This window comes from Acinonyx jubatus, chromosome D4 (genome assembly GCF_027475565.1).
Source record: "Acinonyx jubatus isolate Ajub_Pintada_27869175 chromosome D4, VMU_Ajub_asm_v1.0, whole genome shotgun sequence".
NCBI lineage: Eukaryota > Metazoa > Chordata > Mammalia > Carnivora > Felidae > Acinonyx > Acinonyx jubatus.
The window spans coordinates 86,380,513-86,401,382 of NC_069391.1; the positions used below are offsets into that span (position 1 = coordinate 86,380,513).

The 20,870-nt window shown below is 47.2% G+C and overlaps 1 protein-coding gene across 2 annotated transcripts in view; it reads left to right on the forward strand.

Moving 5' to 3' along the window:
* Positions 1-2,634, forward strand: part of RCL1 (RNA terminal phosphate cyclase like 1) — a 57,107-nt gene extending 54,473 nt beyond the window's left edge. For both annotated transcript variants that reach the window (XM_027041145.2, XM_053205337.1), the window contains exon 9: positions 1,844-2,634. In XM_027041145.2, the coding sequence (XP_026896946.2) occupies positions 1,844-1,994 (151 nt within the window). In that variant the 3' untranslated portion in view covers positions 1,995-2,634. The remainder of the gene's footprint in view (positions 1-1,843) is intronic.
* The last annotated feature ends 18,236 nt before the right edge of the window (positions 2,635-20,870 follow it).

Consider the following 20,870-nt stretch of genomic DNA (forward strand, 5'->3'; position numbering starts at 1 on the left):
TGATGTCCAAAAGTTTTTAATTTTGATGATGTCTCATTTTGTGTGGCTTTTTTTCTTTTCTTTTATCACTCTGCATTTGGTGTTGTATTTAAGAAACTTGGGGCGCCTGGGTAGCTCAGTCAGTTAAGCGTCCAACTTGAGCTCAGGTCATGATCTCATAGTTCGTGAGTCTGAGCCCCACATCAGGCTCTGTCAGGCTCAGAGCCTGGAGCTTGATTCGGATTCTGTGTCTCCCTCTGTCTCTGCCCCTCCCCCACTCATGCTCTGTCTCTCTCTCTCTCAAAAATAAACAACAACACACAGAAACCAATGTCTACCCCAAGATCATGAGGATTTACTGCTGTTTTCTTCTGTAACTTCCATAGTTTTAGCTGTTAGAGGTTCTTAATCCATTTTGAGTTGGTTTTTATGTATGCTGGGAAGAGAGGGTCCAACTTCATCATTCTGTATGTGGAGTCATTCAGCACCGTTTGTTGAACAGATTATTCTTTCCCCATTGAATTATCTTGACACCCTTTTCGAAAATCAACTCACCATAAGTATGTGAGTTTATTTCTTGACTCTCAATTCTTTCCCATTGGTCTTTATGTCTAGAATCAGTCTTTTGAAAGCTCTTTACGTGATTCCATAGCAGGCCCATTAGAGGCATCTGGCCAGGATAGGGAGTTTGGATGGTTCATTTGGGGGGCAACACAAGGTTGCTGGATATTTCATTATAGACATGCAGACCATCTCTTTTTAACTAAGCCAGTGTTCCCAAACTTGCCTGAAAAGAATCACTAGGGTTACTTGTAAACAATAGATTTCTGGCCCCTGTGCCCTGGGGAGATGGGGCCTGGTAAGGGGTGGGGAGGGCCTGTCTTTGTGTTGGCCTGTGCTTCCAGGCTCTGCCACTGGACCCTTGTTCCCTACCAGTTGTTAGTTGAGTAAAACCTTCAGGAACTTGTGTGTTCAGTGAACACTCCTGGTGTGTCTTCTGGTTGGGCCAGCTTGGGGAGATGTTGAGTCGGTTAGGGCAGACCAGTAGAAGTCGCTTGCCTGTCCCATGGTCCTTCCGTGCAATTGCTGTTCCCAGGGTGCTGTTGGGATGCAGCCATCATTCTGTCTTAAAGGAGATGACAGGAAACCGCCCCGTGAAACTCCTTGTCATGTTTACTGCGAGCTCCTCCCTGGCCTCCTGCCATATACACACAAATCTTGTCATATCCAAGTTTCTCCCCCCCACCCCCTCCTTGTTTATTTAAATTTCCATAGTACTTTTAAAGAATATTTAACTTGTCTGCCTCACTAGATTGAACACTTCATAACAGAAGGGATTTTTTTGTTGACTGCAACATCCTCAGCACCAAGGACAGTGCCTGGTACATAGTAGACACTCAGTAAATCTGTGTGGAGTGAATGGAAGGGTTTTGTTGCGGTTGAGGAGCAAAGAGAAAGACTTTGCTCTATTTTGGCATCTTCTTGGTTTTTACCTCATGATGCTGTGAGTCACGGGAGTACATGTGTCTCTGCCTGCGCTGCTCAAGACTAACGCTGTGTTTATGTCCCCTCAACTGCGTGGGACCGAATGACTTCTGTGTCATGTACTCACCTTGGACCTTTTAAAAATGTGTTTATCTTGTATCGTGTGCGTCTCTATAGGCTGTCTAAATCCACTTTGGAAACTGGCAGGCTGTGAAGAAATAACTTTTCAATGAGCTTTGATGAGCAGTTCTTAATTTTAGATATTCTTGATCTGTGAAAGTAAAAGCTTGGGTTCTATGTGGGGGAAGGAGAATTTGTTTTGAAAATCGAATTCCTTTTTCACTCCTTCCTCCTTTTTTTTTTTTTTCCTCCTTTTCAGGATAGAGTTTTTGCGGCATTTGAAGAGCTTTTTCCAGATTATGTTTAAAATTGAAACCAAGCCATGTGGCGAAGAACTCAAGGGTGGGGATAAAGTGCTGCTGACCTGCGTTGGCATTGGCTTCTCCAACCTTAGCAAGACCCTCAAGTGATACTGTCACAAGATGAGGCCCCACCGCCTACAAACAAAGCAGACGCTTGCCATGGACACTCAAGGGGACCAAGTCCAAATTCATCCAGGACAGGAGAGCCTCTTACCTTAAGGATTTCTTCATTTTCCATTAAAAACAAAGTCAGAACATTTAAATAAAAGACCTCTCTGTGTCATGTGGTTTCTAGCCGTTTCTGCAGTGGCATTGACATTCCTCAGGAAGCCCAGTCACGACAAGAGCTCCCGTAGCCCACGGGGAGGAAGAACGTGCCTTCAGGACACAGCTGTGTTGCTGGAGCAACCGCGCCCCTGCATCTCCACAGGGCTCACTCTGTCTGCATCCCCGGCTTCTGTGTGGCGCTGTTCTCCAGACCTGCAGGGTCCATTACAGTTTCTTCTGTGAGGACTGACCGCTTTGAGCCTCGGTTTCTGGGTAGGGATTAAATGAGATCATATGGGTCTTTATGTGGAACGCATGTGTCAGAAATTGATAACGTGAAACTAATTTGTCCCTCGTCTTGTGAACGGACTGATATCTTGGAGGCAGCTACCACTCTTCTCCGGTCCGTCACGTGTATATGTGGGGGGATGAGTGTCTGGAGAGGGCAGGGCTCGATTAAACTTATTGGATATTTTCTGTATCTCAGGTGTGATGTAGATTTTATTATCTTGTTAAGAAAATTCAAGAAGGGTATTTTATTCCATTGAAATGTATAATGTAACGACATTGATCTCCTGATTTAAACTTCTGTGTATAATAGTGTCAGAATCTGGAATTTTACCCTACTTGCGAGCTAATAAGTTAGGTTATTACTGTTCCGTGGGTGCCAGCAGAAGTCCCGCGAGTCTTGCGTCAGAGACAGAGAATTTTACTACCTGGAGCGCAGCATGCAGCATGAGCTTCATGTTTGTGTCGCTTTCCCTGCCCCCTGCTGACGTGGAGGGACCCCAGGTAGACAGATGCCACGGGAGCAGCAGTTTGCATCACAGCCAGTGAGGTCCGCGAGCCTGGAGGCTCCACCTCTTCCGGCGAGCCTGCTCTTCGTTCCCGATGGGGACGTATCTGCACCCCTCAGGATTGCTGGTCCTGCAAAGCTTCCCTGGCAAGAACGTGCAGGAACACCCGGCCCGTGCTAGGATGGCCCTGACAACGAACAGAGTCTACATCTGGTGTGTGTACGGGGTCACGGTTGGTAGGCAGGAGCAGACCTAATTCTTTCAACTCGGATTCCCAGTGTTATTCTCCAGCTGGGGGTGGGCGGCTTTTGAAGTAGGGAGAGGGCTTTGCCCCCTAGTCGTCTTCCATGTAGGCCTGACGTTGAAGAAAGCCAGGCCATTTTGAACCGTGGCATGGCACTTAGGGAGAGCTTCCCGTGATTGTTTTCTTTTACGCGTAAGACATGAACACGCCCTTAGCAGCTTAGAATAGCGTGCGTGTGTCTTCGTGCGTGTATCTTAGAATAGCGTGCGTGTGTCTTCGTGCGTGTATCTTAGAATAGCGTGCGTGTGTCTTCGTGCGTGTTTCTTAGAATAGCGTGTGTGGTCCAGGTTGGACGTCCTGGTGGGCCTGATTGGACTCTGCTTAGAGTCTCACAAGGCTGATGTCAGGGTATCAGCTGAGCTGGGCTCTGGGAAAGAATGTGCATCTAGCTCGCTCAGGTTTGTGGGGCTGGGCTTCCTGTTTCTGCCTGGCTGTCAGCTGGCGGTGTCCTTCCGCTTCTGGAGGCGGCCGTGTTCCTTGTGACTTGCTTCCCTCCATCTTCAAGCCAGCAGCGGTGCTGTTGCATTGAATCTTTCTTGTGCTTTGAATCTGACCTTTCCTTGTGGTACCAGCTAAGGGAAACTTAAATGGCTCATTGCTTTGATGGCTTTTCAATGACTCCTATCACAGGCTTACCTGGGTAATCAGTGTTAAGGTCACCTGATCACGACGGTACCTAGGTTTGTGTTTGATTAGCTAGGGACCAGGAATCTTGGGTGGTCATCTGAGAGTTCTGCCTACCGCACATGCTGTGGTCTTTTTTTTTTTTTTTTCTTTATGATTAAAAAATGGATTTTTTTTATTGTAGTAAAATATTGATAACATAAATATTACATTTTAACCAATTTTTTTTTAAATTTACATCCAACTTAGTTAACATATAGTGTAATAATGATTGCAGGAATAGAATCTAGTGATTTATCGCTTACATACAACACCTAGTGCTCATCCCAGCAGGTGCCCTCAATGCCCATCACCCACTCAGCCCATCCCCCCACCCAACACCCCTCTAGCAACCCTCAGTTGTTGTCCCCCTCTCTTTTTGTTTTATTTTTCCTTCCCTTCCCCTATGTTCATCTGTTTTGTTTCTCAAATTCCACATCTGGGTGAAATCATATGATTGTCTTTGTCTGACTGACTTATTTTACTTAACATAATACTCTCCACTTCCATCCATATTGTTGCAACTGGCAAGATTTCATTCTTTTTGATTGCTGAGTAGTAGTCCATTGTGTGTATATACCACATCTTAATCCGTTCATCAGTCCCATGCTGCAGTCCTACTGAGTGCTGCTGATGTTTGAACTCAGATCCGTCCATGATTAAACATAGAACTAAGGGGCCACGTTGCTCTGGACACGACAGATAACTACCCTGTGGGGCTTTCTATCTCTTGCAGCAAGCTCTGGAAATGCTATCGGTCAATTTAGGTTACAAGTGGACTCCAGGCAGATCACAGCAAGCAGTAGAAGGGGTGTGTGCTGCTCTCTGCCGTGAACGTGGAAGAATCTGGTGGTTTCCAGCCCTCCTTCTGCCGTAGCTGCTTCTGCCCTGGGAACTTCTGGTGGCGGTGGTGACGATCTTGCCCAAAAGGAGAAATTTCATGTTGGTATAGCCTGTTCCCAGCCCCATCTTAAATGCTCCAGAGAAGCAGTACTACTCACTGGGCAGGAGCCATTCTGTGCAAGGTGCTGGTGCATCTTAGTGACATTCAGCCCCTCCAGTCTCTGCCTTGTTCCTAGATTAGCTCCTGGTGCATCCAGCTACCCCTGGGGTAGTTTGTTGATTCTAGTATTTTACACTTGGTTTTCTATCTTGGTCTTTCTGTTCACTGTCTGAAGACAGACCACTCTGAATTCAGGGAGGCTAGCGATATTTTTTTTAGGGCAGATATACCTGTGATCTTATTGGGAGTCATGGCAGAACATTGCTTTTGCCTTTCTGTCATCTACCAGGCCCTGCTTCTGTCTTTAAAAACACCCTTCAACTACTTCTGTGTAAGCCCCAGCCAGCGTCCTTCATAATTACTCTACCGTGTTCATCAAGGCAGTTGATAAGGGGTGGGAGGAAGCTGGGCTATTGTAGCAAGACCTGTGGATGGGGGAAGAGCAACGGGAGGCTGTATGGAAATTCAAGTTGCCCTCATAGGGCAGCTAAACTTCATGTTTGTTTGTTTGGTTTTTCAATCTTCTCTGATAAGAAAGTGGTGAAGGACATAACTAATGACAGACCCAACAAAACAACCCAAAAGCTTAAGTTGTGTCATGTGCCTATATTCTCACGGTCACAAAAGCCCATGAGGTGGCCACTTCCTTTTTTTTTTTTTTTAATGTTTATTTTTGAGACAGAGTATGAGTGGGGTAGGGGCAGAGAGAGAGGGAGACACAGAATCTGAAGCAGGCTCCAGGCTCTGAGCTGTCAGCACAGAGCCCAACATGGGGCTCGAACCCATGAACCGTGGGATCATGACCTGAGCTGGAGCCAGATGCTTAACTGACTGAGCCACGGTGGCCACTTTCTGCTAAGTCGTCTGTTTTGGGAGCATCCTCAGTGAGGCCCATGCTGGCAGACAGTTTTATGTTGACTTGAGTGGAACTGCAAAGTGCTAACAGCAAAGGAAGGAGTAGGCAGGATGGAGTAGAGGAGGTTGGAAGAAGTGGTAAAATCAAAGGCAGACGGAGAAAAGGAAACACCAAGGAAATACGGAATCACCACAGGGTTGGCCATGCCCAAGGTTGGGGTGGGACTCACCTGGTTGAGGTGAGGGGGCCAAGATAGGGTGATGAAATGGATTTACTGGGGGTTTTGGTCATGGTGTGAGGATTAGAACCTGGGGTTCCATTGACTTTGCCTGTTGGTACTTGGTTGGAGACCCGTGGATGTACCAGTGGGCAATATTCTCCAGTCCGTGATGAATAGGAAAGCAGGACCACCAGCCGGATGCCCAACCCAGACCTCCACTGTTCCTCACCTGACTCCAGGGTGGAGGAGAAGCAGCCCGCACTCCAGACAACCCTGGCCTGTTCTTCACAAGTGACTAGTGGCTCATGGGAATGTGGCAAGCCAGGTCTTTTGGTACTTGAGTCGACTAGGTCTGAGAGGCCATTGGAGTAGAGAATTTATCAGTGTTTGGCATCTTACAGAGGCCAAGCCACATCACTCCTTTACTCAAGCAAATAGAGTAGCTTTCATTTTGTCTGGGGCTGCTCCAATTCCTTGTCACATCCAGTCCACACTTGTCAGACAACGTGACCCCAAGCCTGAGCATGGGCCTTGGGTTGGCCCCGTTGAAGGGACCAGGTCAGAGTTTTGGCAGATGGGCCCTCTCTGGTCCTTCTGATGCTAGTGGTTCTGGGTGTGGCTCCTGCTCTGTTGAGACCCTTCCGTTAGGTGTGCAGGGGAGGGTATGGAATCTCAGGAGGTGAGTGTGGCACACTTGTGTTCTGGTTCAGCGTGGCTACTGACCAGCTGTTAGGACGTTACATAATTTACCTCCCCACACTTGGGTTTCCTCTGTGCAGTTGAGGCTGATGTGTGATATGGTGCCAGAAAAATCAGAAAGATGCCCATCACTGCCTCGCCGTCCCCTCTAACACTCCCCCATTCTCGTACATGTTTATTTAGGGTGGTGGGTAGCTTAGTTGTTCACGAATTCTCCTCGCTGTTAACCCGTGATGGTCTGGAGTGGGTTCATCTTTTAAGGTTTGATGTGGCTGTGCTTTTAATGTTATTTTTGAAAGCCTTTATTTTTTAAAAACATTAATGCAGTAATTTCTTAAAAAAATTTTTTTAAGTAGACTCCACACCCAACGTGCGGCTTGAACTCACATCCCTGAGATCAAGAGTCACGTGCTTTACTGACCCAGCCAGGCAGGCGCCCCTCAGTAATTTCTGAGGAAAGCTTTTAGTTTCTCGGGTTTCAGTAGAGCGATGTCAAATAACACCAGATTAGGAATGAGACCTTTGTGAATCCCAGCTATGTCCGCTGATGCGTGGCATTGGGCGGGTCCTGCACCTGAGGCTAATTTTCTCATCTGCAAAATGGGAATTGTCTACCATCTACCCTGGTCTGGAGAGGGTTTGTACACATAATGGTTAGGTACTAAATGCTTAGGATTCTTTCTAGCTGTTTGATCCCTGGGAAGGATTCAAAGCGGGCTTCGCCCTCCCTGGTAAATGTCAGCATGAGTCACAGGGTTTATCTTCACATCTAGTACTTGGATGTGCTCGGCTAGAAGAACAGAGATGAGATATGGCACCTGCATGCGGGTCAGGGTCAGACTGCCCCATGACAAATGCTGGAGTTAAAAAGAAGGCCCGCAGGCATCTCCATGAAGTTCACCTTGTTCCAGTGCAGAACAGCAGGATCTGTCCAGTCGGGGCGAACTGACGAGGTGGGATCTGCCTCAGGGCTGTTGGATCCTAGAGCTACTACCTATACCCACCACCGCCCCCCCCCCCCCCCGAGGAACTACAATGTCATCAGAATTCAGCTCTCTCCCATCTCCGCTCTGCTTTCTTCAGTGTTCACTCCCTTCTCCTGCAGACGTTCTCTTTAATAGTCTATTCTCTCTGCAACCTTAGTGGGTTTAGAAGGAAGGAAGGGAGGGAGGGAGGGAGGGAGGGAGGGAAAGAAAAAGAATCTATAGAAGCGTGTCTCCCTCTGCTGACTCCAGAATGCTTTGATTGACCACATCTGGTCCATTATAGTACTTTCCAGAGCATGTTCCACGGTGCACTGGCATCACGAGATGCTCCCCCTGGAAAGCGCTTATTAGAGGTGTCGACCATGCCATAATGTCCAGCCCAGGCTTGGAGCATCACAATGTTCATTAACAGAGCTCTGGGAATCCGGCAGTTGGAACTGCCTTTATTAACCTACCTCTTTTCAGACTGACTTGACTGTGGGACTTTCCATACCTGCCAAATAAATAAATAAATAAATAAATAAATAAATAAGTATTACACATAGTGCTCTTATTCTGCAGATCATATTTTGGGCGTTTCTGGCCTAGTGGGATATTTGTCAGGAAAAAAATAAACTCCTCCATTCTTGGGGAGCCTGGGTGGCTCAGTTGGTTAAGCATCCAATCCTTGATTTTGGCTCAGGTCAGGGTCTCACGGTTCATGAGTTTAAGGCCCACATCTGGCCCTGTGCTCACAGCACAGAGCCTGCCTGGGATTCTCTTCTCCTCTCTCTGCCTGTCCCTCCTTGTGCACGCTGTGCTCTCACTTTTTCTCTGTCTCACAAATAAATAAGCTTCAAACGAAAACAAAAAACAACTCCTCCATTCTTGAGTATTTGTGAGAAGCTGAGCAGTTTTGGGAACCCGGTAGGAAATCCAGAGTCACGTCTCACCCTTGCCCCAGCCTTACTGCCTCAGTCACCCACACACATGAACTTCAAAGCAGTGTCCAGTAGTCCCACCCATTCTGATACCATCTTTTCTTCTTGTCTAAGCTCCGAGGTATTGGAAGTGTCAGGTATGTGGATAGGCTGGGATTTTTTTTTTTTTTTTCCGTCCTGTCATAATTACGACGTCCTTGGTTTCTTGAGCATAACATTGACTGTTCCTTACTTCTTGGCTCAGAACCTTAACATGGCAATAGAGCTCATTTTAGCCCTCAGGAAGAAGAGGTCAGAACATGTGTGTCGAAGTTCTACTTGTGGGGTTCGGGGACAGTGCCAGAGCCTATGGCTGGTTAGCACAAGTCTCGCTAAAGGGTCAGGGAGGGGGCACCATGGAGAAGTGGTTGGCCATGCTCTTAGGCCAGCCTGAGCCCCCAGGCACTTGGATTTTCAGAGAACTCTGATGGGGGCATCACCTACCAGCAGGTGTGAAGAGAGAGTTTTTGAGGCAGTGGGCCTGGGAATGAGGAGAGAGAGCTTGGGCTTTTTAAGTGGGCTTTTAAAAAAGAGACGCTTGCACTTAAAATAAGGCCCTGCCACCCTGGCTCCTCTGCCAATGGGCTCTCTCCAGAAAAGAGCCCGCGTGGATCCTCTCTGAGGGTCCTCTCTGAGATGTAGAACTTATGTGGATGTTTTTGAAAGCGCTTGACCCTGTGTGTCAACGATAAACTTTTGTAGCTCTCGACAACCTGAGTGGGTGCTATTTGCAGTCCTGAGTTTTGTCTGTTGGGAGTTCAGAAGGTGAAATAGCAGCAAAGGTTCAATCACAGCCCTGAATTTGATCCAAGGGTAGGAGATAATGAAGAGAACTTGAACTTCCTATCCACCTACTTGAGGAGGAGGAAGCAGAGAACAGCCTAACCTCAGACTACAGGAGTGCGTGGTGAGTGCCTTTGTTAATGATGCCGACAAAACAGCTTTGGCAGAACACGAGGGGGGGGGGTTGCTGACGGGGGAACAGCAGTGCCCTGGTGCCTCAGGGGCCATCCTATGTGTCTTATCTGTTTACCAGGAATCTGCAGCCCCAAGAGCTCTGCGAACACTGAACACGTAATACGACTGGCACATTCTTGTGCGACTCTCCAAATGCTAAGCACTTCTGCTGTTCAGAATAATACACAAATTTGTTGTAGAGCATTCTGGTAAATTCATTCTTGTTCCATTAAACACCTTCTCAACCCGCAGATCCCGTCGTGTAGAAACTGGTACGTGGAAATTTTAGATGTTTAAGAGCCGCGGTCCCCATGTTTTCTTGAAGGCTGGAATGACTGTTAACGTTGTGGAATTATGTTCTCCCCAGTAGTAGTCTCCTGTTGGTCACCTGCTTTGGTCATGTGATCACTCTGGGATGTTCTGGAATGTTTGCTTGTGTCAGAGTAGATGAGAAGGGGGAAGCCTGGAGGTCAGTTACTGAGCCATTCTCCGTCATCATTCAAACAAGGTGACGTGGCGTTTGGCTTCACTGATCTGCTGGTACTGAGATGTCCAAGCTGAGGTAGAGTGCTCCTTTCTTCTCTCAGGATGTTTTCCTCCACAAAGCCTCAGCCTCCCAAGGTGTCAAGTGTTCAGATAGGCCTTGACTCACAATTGTCACTGTCACAGGGATTTCGAAACCCTTCCCCAAACTTACTTTGGCCTCTTGGGCACTTATGTCCAAACTCACAGGAGCTGTAGGACATCCTCAGGGCCACGCAGTGAGTGGAGAGCTGGAACCTGAACACAGAACTTTTGGTTCCTAGCTCTGAACCCTGATGTAGGAGTGTCTCCAGCAGGCCGTACCTTGGTGCCCTTTCAAATGGGCATTATTTAAATATTTGCTCGGTATTTATTCAGAGATAAGAGAATGAACCTGCTGTGAGGGGAGGGTAGAAAAGGAGCTTCTCAGATTTTCACGTCTGTCCAATAGAACTAGAGCCCAGCTTTATCATCTTTGTTGCCTAAGCATTCCCTAAGAAGTCCTACTCACCAGCACGTTTTGTTTGACCTGAGTGTAAGTGGCTGAAAAGAAGCAAGCTTCAGCAAAAATGGGAATATATTGACACATTTAAAGGAAAAGGCCGGGGCTGCATCCCACTTTGGGCCTCGCTGGATCCTGAGGCTTAAATGATGTCATCAAGACTTGTCACTTTTGTACCATATCTCTGGTCCTTCTCCTGCTCTATTCTCTAGCAGGCAAGAGGCCATCAGGAGTTCTTGGCCGCCCCAAAGAAAGAGTCTAACAGTTCTCAAAAGTATCCCCAAAGAGTTGAGTACCATGGAATTGACTTTGGTCTTTTGCACAACCGGTAATCAATTACTGTAACCAGACGGATTGCTTGCTGTGATTGGCCCATGCTTGGGTCACATGCCAACATCTCCAACCTGGTGGGGTCCAGCCCCCAAACCACATGCACTGAAAGTGGGGAGGGGGTCCCCCAAGGAAATTATGATTTTTGGTGCCAAAAGGCAAGGACCTGGATGCTGGGCAGCCCAAGCCAACAGATACGTACTACAGAAATGTCCTCATGTCCCCCTAGAGCCTCACAGCTTATCAGAATATTCCTTTAAACAACATTTGGGCTGTGCCTGAGCAGAGTGCTGATCAGTACAATTTCCCCTATTTCATTACATAATAGATTGGTTCCCTGGGCACCTTCCCAACTGGCTCCCTCTTATTCTAACTCTGTCTTCACCAGGTGAGTAGGGAGGAGAACAGAGGGACTCAGCCCAGGACAGAGTAGAGTTCAGACCACATCCTGGCCCTGGGCTGCTGGCTTGCTGGATCCAGTAAGGAGTGTTGACCCTGCCGCTTGACGCTTGGGCAAGCCCAGCAGTACAGCTTTGCTTGTCCCATAGCCCACCTGGGTCCTGCCTTGAAGGACATTGGTATGGGTCATGGCTGTACCAAGGGGTCTCCAGACTTAGGATTTAAGGCAGTTTGACCTGAGGCATTTACACCCTACTTAGGCTCTATGGAGGGTGTGCAGGTGTAGCCACTGCAGTGGACTGTGTCTAGCATTCAAAATATGTTTATCGATTTAGGTAAAAGAGCATGCTTTAGAGTCCCCCCCGAGAAGCTGTCTGGAGTAGCCTAGGCATGTGAGATTGGGGAAGGGATGTTCACTTTGCTTCATTTATTTTCTGTTGTTGGAGTCGTTTAAAGGAGGGGGGTCTCTGAGCTGCAGGGGGACATTTTGGGGGGGGGGGATTACTCTTGGCCTCAATCCCAAGGTTGGAGGGAGACTGGCAAAGTACCTCTGATGGGGAGCTGGTGGGAGATGGGGTGTTGGAAAGAAGACTTAGGACCCAAACACAAGGCTGCCGTAGACCCAGAAAAGTTAAGGTCTTCAGAGGACAAGGACTTTTTCTCCTGTGACACTGACCCTACTAGTTGGTGGCACTTGGTACACTGGATCTAACCCATTGACCAGTGAGCATGGTGATCCCTGGCCTCCCTTCTGGGCAATTTTACAGAGCACAAGAGAAAAATAATGACTGAACCGGCCTAGCTTCACCTTTTAGGTCACCTAGATTTTGGCCTAAAAGGTAATCACCCAGCTTATTAGCCAGGCTTTACTCCAAATGACTTTAGACTCCTTCCTGTCGTCAGATATGTCCTGAAAGGATTTGCTGTTGCTGAGGACATCTAGAATAATAAAGTGTAAATCCTAAAGGCAACATAGAGTTTCCTAAGTATTTATAACAAAGGGCTTCTCTGTTGAACTAAGGATCTCACCTTCCCAGGTGAGATGCTGTTCATTTGCATAAACAGGGATGCCCTTCACCCCACTGACCTGACTGACTGGTGCCCCCCCCCCCCCCCCCCCCCGTTGTACTTGGAACTCCCCTTCGTGCTTTTTGCTCCCTCTGCTGATTGCTTCCCAGATGGGGGCCTGGCTCTGTCCCCACCTTTACTTTGTTTCTTCTTTTCTCTTGCACTAAGTAAAATCTGCGGTGGCTGGATGTAAACTTCTGGATCATTCATACCTGGACACTATAGTTCTGGGCCAGAGTTGTTTCTTACTGAGTCTACAAGAGAGAACAGATCGTGAAGGCGGATAAAATGGAGTCATTTTTTTTCCCCCATTTGCTCTTATCAACATAAGCAAAACCCTTTAGGAAAGTGGAAAAGAGATATACCTGAAGTAAGAAGAGACTCTAAACCTTCAAGGGATGGGCATTAGGAGGAGATGCCCACATGGGCAGGGACAGGGCAAAAGAGGGCAGCAGCAAGCTGCGGAAAGAGCGTCTGGGCAACAATACCCTGTGTTCCCTTGGAGTCTTTTGACGGTATTCCCCCTGGGCCCACAGCGATGTTGGCACATGGTATGGTGTGGGAGTGGGTTGTCCTTAAGGATCGTTCCAGTTTCAAGATTTGACACATTTTTAAGTGCTATATCTAAAACTGAAAGCAGCGAGGAAAAAAAAAAAAAATCCCAGGCCCAGGATTTCATTTCTCTCGTCCACGACAGTCTCCATTGAACAACCATCTTTGGTGGCCTCGGATATACCGACCTTTCTTAAGCTGGTGACGAATCTGACGTGGTATGCGCCTATTCCACATCTTCCCTGCATACAGATGCCCAGAGGTTTCTGGAAGCTGAGAGCTCAGGTTGGGCCTGAGGTGAATTTAGGTAAGAGTGGGGGCTGGACAGGGCAGTGAGGCAGGGACAGGGCAAGGGGTGGGGTGAGGGAGGAAGGGACAAAGCTGCTGGTCACCGACAGTATCCCTGGGGGAAGCTTGCGTCATATGGAGAAGTCTGACCTCGATTCGCTTGCTGCCTGTGGGATTTCAGTCACCAAAACCCATGTGGACTAAAGGATAGGAACAGTTTGCTCTATTCCTTGGCACCGATCTCTCTTGAACACTAAATCAATAAATGCCCATTTAATGGAGCCATTGCTGGGAATCGAGTATCTGACATCTCCGAGGAGGACGCTTCTTGTTTTTTTTTTTTTTTTCTTTCTAAAATGAGAAACTTGCTCCTTTTTGCTCTTAAGGGTATTCTCTTTCGGTAGGAAAAATGGCTCTCCATCCCCCCCCCCCCCCCCCCCGCCGCCCATCATTGGACGAGGCTTGAAACTGGACCAAGCCACTGCTCCCACGGTTAGCTGAGGGCCAGAACTGTCCTCCCAACACACAGCGTGAAGAGTGCGTGAATGAGAAAGGAGATTATGCCCTTTTCAGAAGAAGAACTCTAATGGAAAAAATACTCGGGTAACAATCACCTGCTCATCCTGTGAAGCTCTCTTGCAGCGTGTCGAGACTCCGTTTTCAGCAGAAGTGTGTAGCCCTTAGCCTGGGCCCTTTCGTCCTGTGTGGTGCTGTGCTGAATCGCCCCCATCTTCCATTAGTTCACAGCAGAGAGGAAGCAGCCCGGCTGGGCTCTTCTGTCCTAGGCGTCTCTCCTCGGGAGGCAGATGCCAGGCCTTGTGTGTGATTCGCTTCTCGTCCACCTCCCCGTCCCGATCCCTTTCCTGTGCCCTGGGTTGGCCATCCAGAGGAAGTGTTGGGCTGTGGGGCTGGCTGTTGGGAAAGGAGAAGGACGGTTCCCATGTTCTTTGGGACGGTTGCCATATACACTCCCCAGACACAGGCTGGGAATGGGGCCTAGGGTGCCAGCTGTTGGGTGCCTGTCTCGCCGTTGGCTGGGCCGACGCATGCGGTTCTCACGGTCCCCATCTCCAACCTTGCAGCCGGTTTTGTTTTTTTTTAGTTTTTTTTTTTTTTTACAGAGTTTTCTTAGTTTCATTTTTTTTTCAATACATGAAGTTGGTTTCCATACAACACCCAGTGCTCATCCCAACAGGTGCCCTCCTCAATACCCATCACCCACCCTCCCCTCCCTCCCACCCCCATCAACCCTCAGTTGAAACCCCCATGGGTTTCTGTTAAGTTTCTCAGGATCCACATAAGAGTGAAAACATACGGTATCTGTCTTTCTCAGTATGGCTTATTTCACTTAGCATCACACTCTCCAGTTCCATCCACGTTGCTACAGAGGGCCATATTTCATTCTTTCTCATTGCCACGTAGTACTCCATTGTGTATATAAACCACAATTTCTTTATCCATTCATCCGTTGCTGGACATTTAGGCTCTTTCCATAATTTGGCTATTGTTGAGAGTGTTGCAGCCGGTTTTGAATGCCATCTTCCTCAGATGCTTGAGTCCTTTGGAAACTGGGCTCGGAGCTCAGTTCAGTCGGTGTTGACTGTGGGCCATCCTATCAGAGTTTCCATCTAGGTCTCCAGTTACCCTAGAGCGAGAAGAAAACAAGCTGAAAGGGGAGTAGCGGAGCAGGAGGGTGGTCTAAGGACAGTTGCTCTGACCTAAAGCAAGGAGGTGCCTTCTGTACTTGCAGCCGCCATCCAGACAGCACTCTGTGGTCTGGTGACTGTATTCATTTCCCGGGGCTGCTGTGACAAAGTACTACAATCTGGGTGGTTTACAGTAACAGACAGTTATTGTAAGTCACAGTTACTCACAGTTCTGGGGGCTAGAGGTCCAAAACCAAGATGCCAGCAGATTTGGTCCCTTCTGAGGAAGAGTCCCTTCCATGCGCCTCTCTCTGTGCTCTGCTGGTCCTAGGCCTTCCTCGCCTGTAGATGTGTCTGTGTCCACACGGTGTTCTCCCTGGGTCCCTGTCTTCATGTAAGGACACCAGTCATACCGGATTAGGGACCCACCCTACTGTGGTCTGACTTCATCTTAACCAATTGCGTCTTCAATGATCATATTCCCAAATAGGCTCACATTGTGAGGTACCGTAGTAGGACTTTAACATGTCTCTTTTTTTGGGCGGAGGAGACACAGTTTGACCCACAACAGAGACCAAAAGCAAGTGTACCTGGAGGAGTTCATGGGGGTTACTTGGAAGCCTTCGCCAAAACCACGGTCTTGTTAATTCTACAGGGACGGTTGTCTAAACCCGAAGAGTTGATAAAATCCCGTTTTTGTATGTATTGTTCCATTAGTGGGGATTTTGGTGGCAAGTAATAGAAATGAACTTATATAAGCCGGAAACAGTTGTGTTGCCACCCAATTCCACCCAGGTTGAACAAAGAAAAGAAGTTTATTGGATCACATAACCAGACAATCTAGGAATGGATCTGGCTTTAGGCAGGATGGAATCTTAATGTCTTCAGAGATGAGTCTCTCTCTCCCTCTCCCTCCTCCACCCCCTCTCCCTCCCTTCATTCAAAGTCTCTTCACAAAGGGTCAAATGGTGGCTGAGTGTCCCACACTCACATGTTCTCGGGTTAGCCACCTTAGCAAAAAAAGACCTCCTTTCCACCTCCTTGCATCAGTTCTAGGGAAGACACTGATTGGCTTTGCCTGGGTCATGTGTCCATGCACAAACCAATCATTGTGGCCAAGGGAATGGGGCCCCCTGATTGGCCAGTCTGGATCATATGCTCACCCATGGGAGGAAAGTCCATGGTGGTTTGTCCTACTAGAACCTCATGAAAATTGGGGCATGAACTTCTCAAGGAGGTCTACAGAAGGGAGTAGGGCAATACATTGTTAGACAAATACTACAGCTGCTACAATCCAGTGTATAATTCAAAGCAGTTTAAAGAAGAACGGGGTGGAGTTTGTTATAAGGATGCAGGGGTGTCTCGAGGAATGCAGGGCAGGCTTGCAGCGGGGTTTCCAGAGGGAACCTGAAACTGTAGAGGCCCAGGCAGCTTCTCTCTTCTGAGAAGCTGTGTTCTTCTCCCAGAAATCCTTTCTTTTTTTATTTTTTTAAATTTTAAGTAGGCGCCCAGTGCAAAGCCCAATGCGGGGCTTGAACTTACGACCCCAAGATCCAGACCTGTGCTGAAATCAAGAGTTAGATGCTCAAACCGCCTGAGCCACCCAGGTGCCCCATGAAATCCTCCTTGTTTTTTGCTTCTTAGTCTACCCTGTGGGAAGAAAGTGGTTCCCTTCACTCTCCCAAGTTTTGATCTTCATTCAAGGAACTAGCCCAATTTCAAGTTTGCAGACAGGAAACCAACCATGCTCAGTGTATCAACAGTGAGGTGGTTTTTTTTTTTTTTTTTTTTTTTTTTTTAGTGCGGAGAAGTATTTGTTTGTATGAATATATAGTATCCTGTCACCAGCTGATGGACGAGAACATTGTTTCCAGTTTGGGGCTAATTATAAAAATAGCTGCTTACCCTACTTTTTAACAAAAACCCCGGGTAATTCTGATGCAAGTAGACCACATTTTGAGAAACACGGCTCCAAGGCAGAAAACTGATGCTTACAGAGGTCAAGTAAATTTCCAAAGCCACAAAGCCAAGGAGGCTCTGAAGCCAGAAGGTGGGTTCAAGAGCCCACACTTCTCCTTCTTGCACAGTAGACCTAAGCATAGCCAATGTAAAGGTTGGCCACAGACCTTCAGGACTAAAATGGAACTCTTCTGGGGTTCCTGGGTGGCTTAGTTGGTTAAGGGTCCGACTCTTGATTTCAGCTAAGGTCATGATCTCACAGTTGGTGAGATTGAGCCGTGAGTGGGGCCGTGAGCTGACAGTGTGGAGTCTGTTTGGGATTCTCTCCCTCTTCCGCTCTCTCTCTCCCTCTCGCTGCCTCTCCCCTGCTTGCATGATCCCTCTCAAATAAACTTAAAAAAAACTTTTTTTTTTTTTAAATGTAACCCTTCCAAGACACAGTCCTACATTTCAGTTACCATTTGCTGCATAACAAAACAACCCAAACTTTGGCTTATGCAACAATGCTCTCTTAATGATTCTCTGGCAGCACTGGGTGGTGGTTCTATCGGTCTCGCCTGGGCTCTCCCATGAGGCTGCATTCAGCTGGCAGGTGCCCTGCGTGCTGGGCTCAGCGGGGCTGGCCGGGACAGCTGGGCTTCTCTCTCCCTGATCTTTTATCCTTAAGGAGTTGAAATGTGGCTTCCCACACGGCAGTGGCAATATCCCAAGAGAGAAAGCTGCAATGCCCAAACGCTTATCAAGCTTCCACTAGCGTTGCGTTTGCTAATGTCCACTGGCCAAAAACAAGCCACGTGACCAAGCTCAGTCAGATTCGGTGTGGGAGGGCGTATCCTAGGGAATGGCGTGATTCACTGGGAGTGTGATTCTTTTGGGGCCATTAATGTAACAATCTATCATAGCCCGGAAGTTTATGTTTCAGAGGCAATGGGGAGCTACAGTGGGCAGAACTAGGAAGCTAATACAGGATTAAAGTAAATATCAGTGGAGTCAGAAAAGGTCAGAAAAAATACTCTTTGAAGGAGGGGCCCATTGGGTTTGTCGTAGTCATTTCAGTGGCCCCCACAGCAGTCAAGATGGAGTTTTACACAGAGTAGATGCTCAGGACTATTTTCTAAATTGAATCAAAGTATCAGTGATCCATTAAGGTGTTAGGAACCTCCAGGAAGGATGGCTAAGTAATAACTCACTAAAAGAAGCCAGACTTCTTAAGCATAGAAAGATGAGTACTAACAAGAGAAAATGAAAAACTATGAAATGAAGACCGATATTGTGGGGAATACAAACGCATGCTGTTCCACAAAGCCTATGTCTGTTCTTTCAACCAATTTTTACTCTTTACTAGACGCATTGCAAAGGACTGGAGGTGTGTTTCTCAAAATGTGGAATACCCAGAGAGATGGTTAGAAATGGCTGAGAGATGTGTCTATCTAAGTGGATGGGCCCAAGACACTGTGTCTTGTTTCCTGGTCCTCCAATAACCTACAAAGGGATCTAGAAGTCACTGCTCACCCTAGTGGGGGGTAGTAGATATATATGCCCTAACCGTACTGTCTCGCCCTTATCACTCAGTTATAGGACAGAACCTCCAACTGCTAGCACCTAATGATCTGCCTGAGGGCTTTCTGTGGTCCCTCCCACTGTAGAGGGAGCAGTCTTTGGCCAAAGACCAACAAGTGTTGGTGTAGACTATTCAAACCAAACCAATTACTCATTGTAATCCTAGCGGTGCAGAGTGCCTATTATTCCACTAACCAAATACAAGTTCCAGGGGTGCCTGGATGGCTCAGTTGGTTAAGCATCCGACTTTGGCTCAGGTCATGATCTTGCTGTTTGTGGGTTCGAGCCCCAAGTCGGGCTCTGTGCTGACAGCTCAAAGCCTGGAGCCTGCTTCAGATTCTGTGTCTCCCTCTCTCTCTGCCCCACCGCCTTGCTCATGCTTTGTCTCTCTCTGTCTCTCAAAAATAAATGTTAAAAAAATAAAAAAAAAAATAACCACATTTCTTTTAAAAATATATAAGATGTGCTGAAAATACACAAGATGATTGTCTTGCAAATTCCCTTCCACTCAGAAATGAAGATTGAGGACCAACCCCTTCCTTGCATTTCTGAAGGGGCCTCCCAGCTGGTCTTCTGGCTCCAATCTTGTTTCCCTCCAACCCACTTTCTGCACTTCTGAGTGACCTTTGAAATACGAATATGATCATTAAGCTTTGTGAGAACAGAGACAATGGCTCTTAGTATCTGTTGCATCTTCAACACCTAGCAAGGCCTGCACGTAGTAGGCGCCTAGTAAATATGTTTTGATTGATGCTATTGCAAGTTCCCAGCTCACGAACAGATTATGTCCCAAGAGATTTCTCTTGTACGGAGGCCCTTTGGAATTTGGAATGTGCTTGGCCATCGTAATAGGAGGTGTTTTTTAGATTGTCAGACTAGCTTATAAAAACCAAGTTCATCCACAATCAAGCCTAACCTTAGTCCCAGCTTTCCTCATTCCCTTGAGGAGGACAGCATACGATAAAGGAGGGAGGAAGAAGAAAAGGAAGGAGGATAGGCCTTAGGAGCCATTTGGAATTAGATAGTTTGTCTTTAACATCTTCCTTTTTTACACCTTCCACTTTTGTATTTCTCTGTGATTGTATGAGTCACATACATGTTCTTTGCCATGTCCTCCTCCAGTGACTGCACTCCTCCCCCAAGGGTCTTACCCTCCCTGTACTGCCCATCATGATCCTATTCTGTGTGCAAATAATTTCAGCTGTTAAGAGAAAAGTGTCCTGATGGAGTAAAGTCACACTCCAGACGAAGGTTAAATAGCTGATTAGCCTTACTAGAGAGATTTCCAATTTTCTAAAATGAACGTATGTTAAATGAATGTTTAATTCATGGAATTCACTCTATCAAGAGAAGAAGAAAACAATATATGTTGAAAGATACTTCGGAGCATGGACTCTCACCAACTCTAAGGTCTTTTTTCAAATTTTCCCTCTAGGGCTAATCATCTGGATTGGGGGGAGGGGGTTATAACTGTAGATTCTTTTTTTTTTTAATTAAAAAATGTTTATTCATTGTTTTGAAAGTTTATTTTTGAGAGAGGGAGAGACAAAGTGTGAGTAGGAGAGGGGCAGAGAAAGAAGGAGAGAGAGAGAGAGAGAGAGGGAGACACAGAATCTGAAGCAGGCTCCAGGCTCTGAGCTGTCAGCACAGAGCCTGACATGGGTCTTGAACTCAAAAACTGCAAGATCATGACCTGAGCCGAAGTCAGACACTTCACCAACTAAGCCGCCCAGGTGCCCCTAATGTTTATTCATTTTTGGGAGAGAGACAGAAACCGATTATGAACAGGGAAGGGGCAGAGAGAGACGGAGACACAGAATCCAAAGGAGGCTCCAGGCTCTGAGCTGTCAGCACAGAGCCTGATGAACCCATGAACCATGAGATCATGACCTGAGCCAAAGTCAGATGCCTAACCGACTGACTCATCATTGTAGATTCTTTAAAGATCCTTCCTTGCTTCTTTTCGCCCACAACTATTCCCATCAGCCTGTTTGAGGAGGGAACATTTGAGCCTGTGCCAGCTGTGGGTGGGAAGGCCCACAAAGTGGACGCTTCTTTGTTTTTGGGGACTTGCCCCATCTCTGGTGGCTTTGCCCAGCAACGTGCACTTTTGGGCTCATTCTGTCTGTAGGGCACTGGAACCAAGCCCAAGGTCATAATGTGGTCAGTACTCAAAGAATAAGAACCAGGACATTTGCAGGGAATTTCTAACCAGACAGTCTGGGGATTTCCATCCTAACACTTGTATTCTCTTTAATTCAATGTCATTCAAGTACATTTATATTTGGCCAACACAAAGAACTCTGTAACTAGGGGATTTCTGCTTTTACAGCTGTAGGGAAGAAATTGGATTGGAGAGGATTAACGTGATACTAGCCCAACTTCACACAGATATTTAGAAGAAAGCACATCTAGCCGCTCAGCCTATGGCTTTTGTTGTTGTTGTT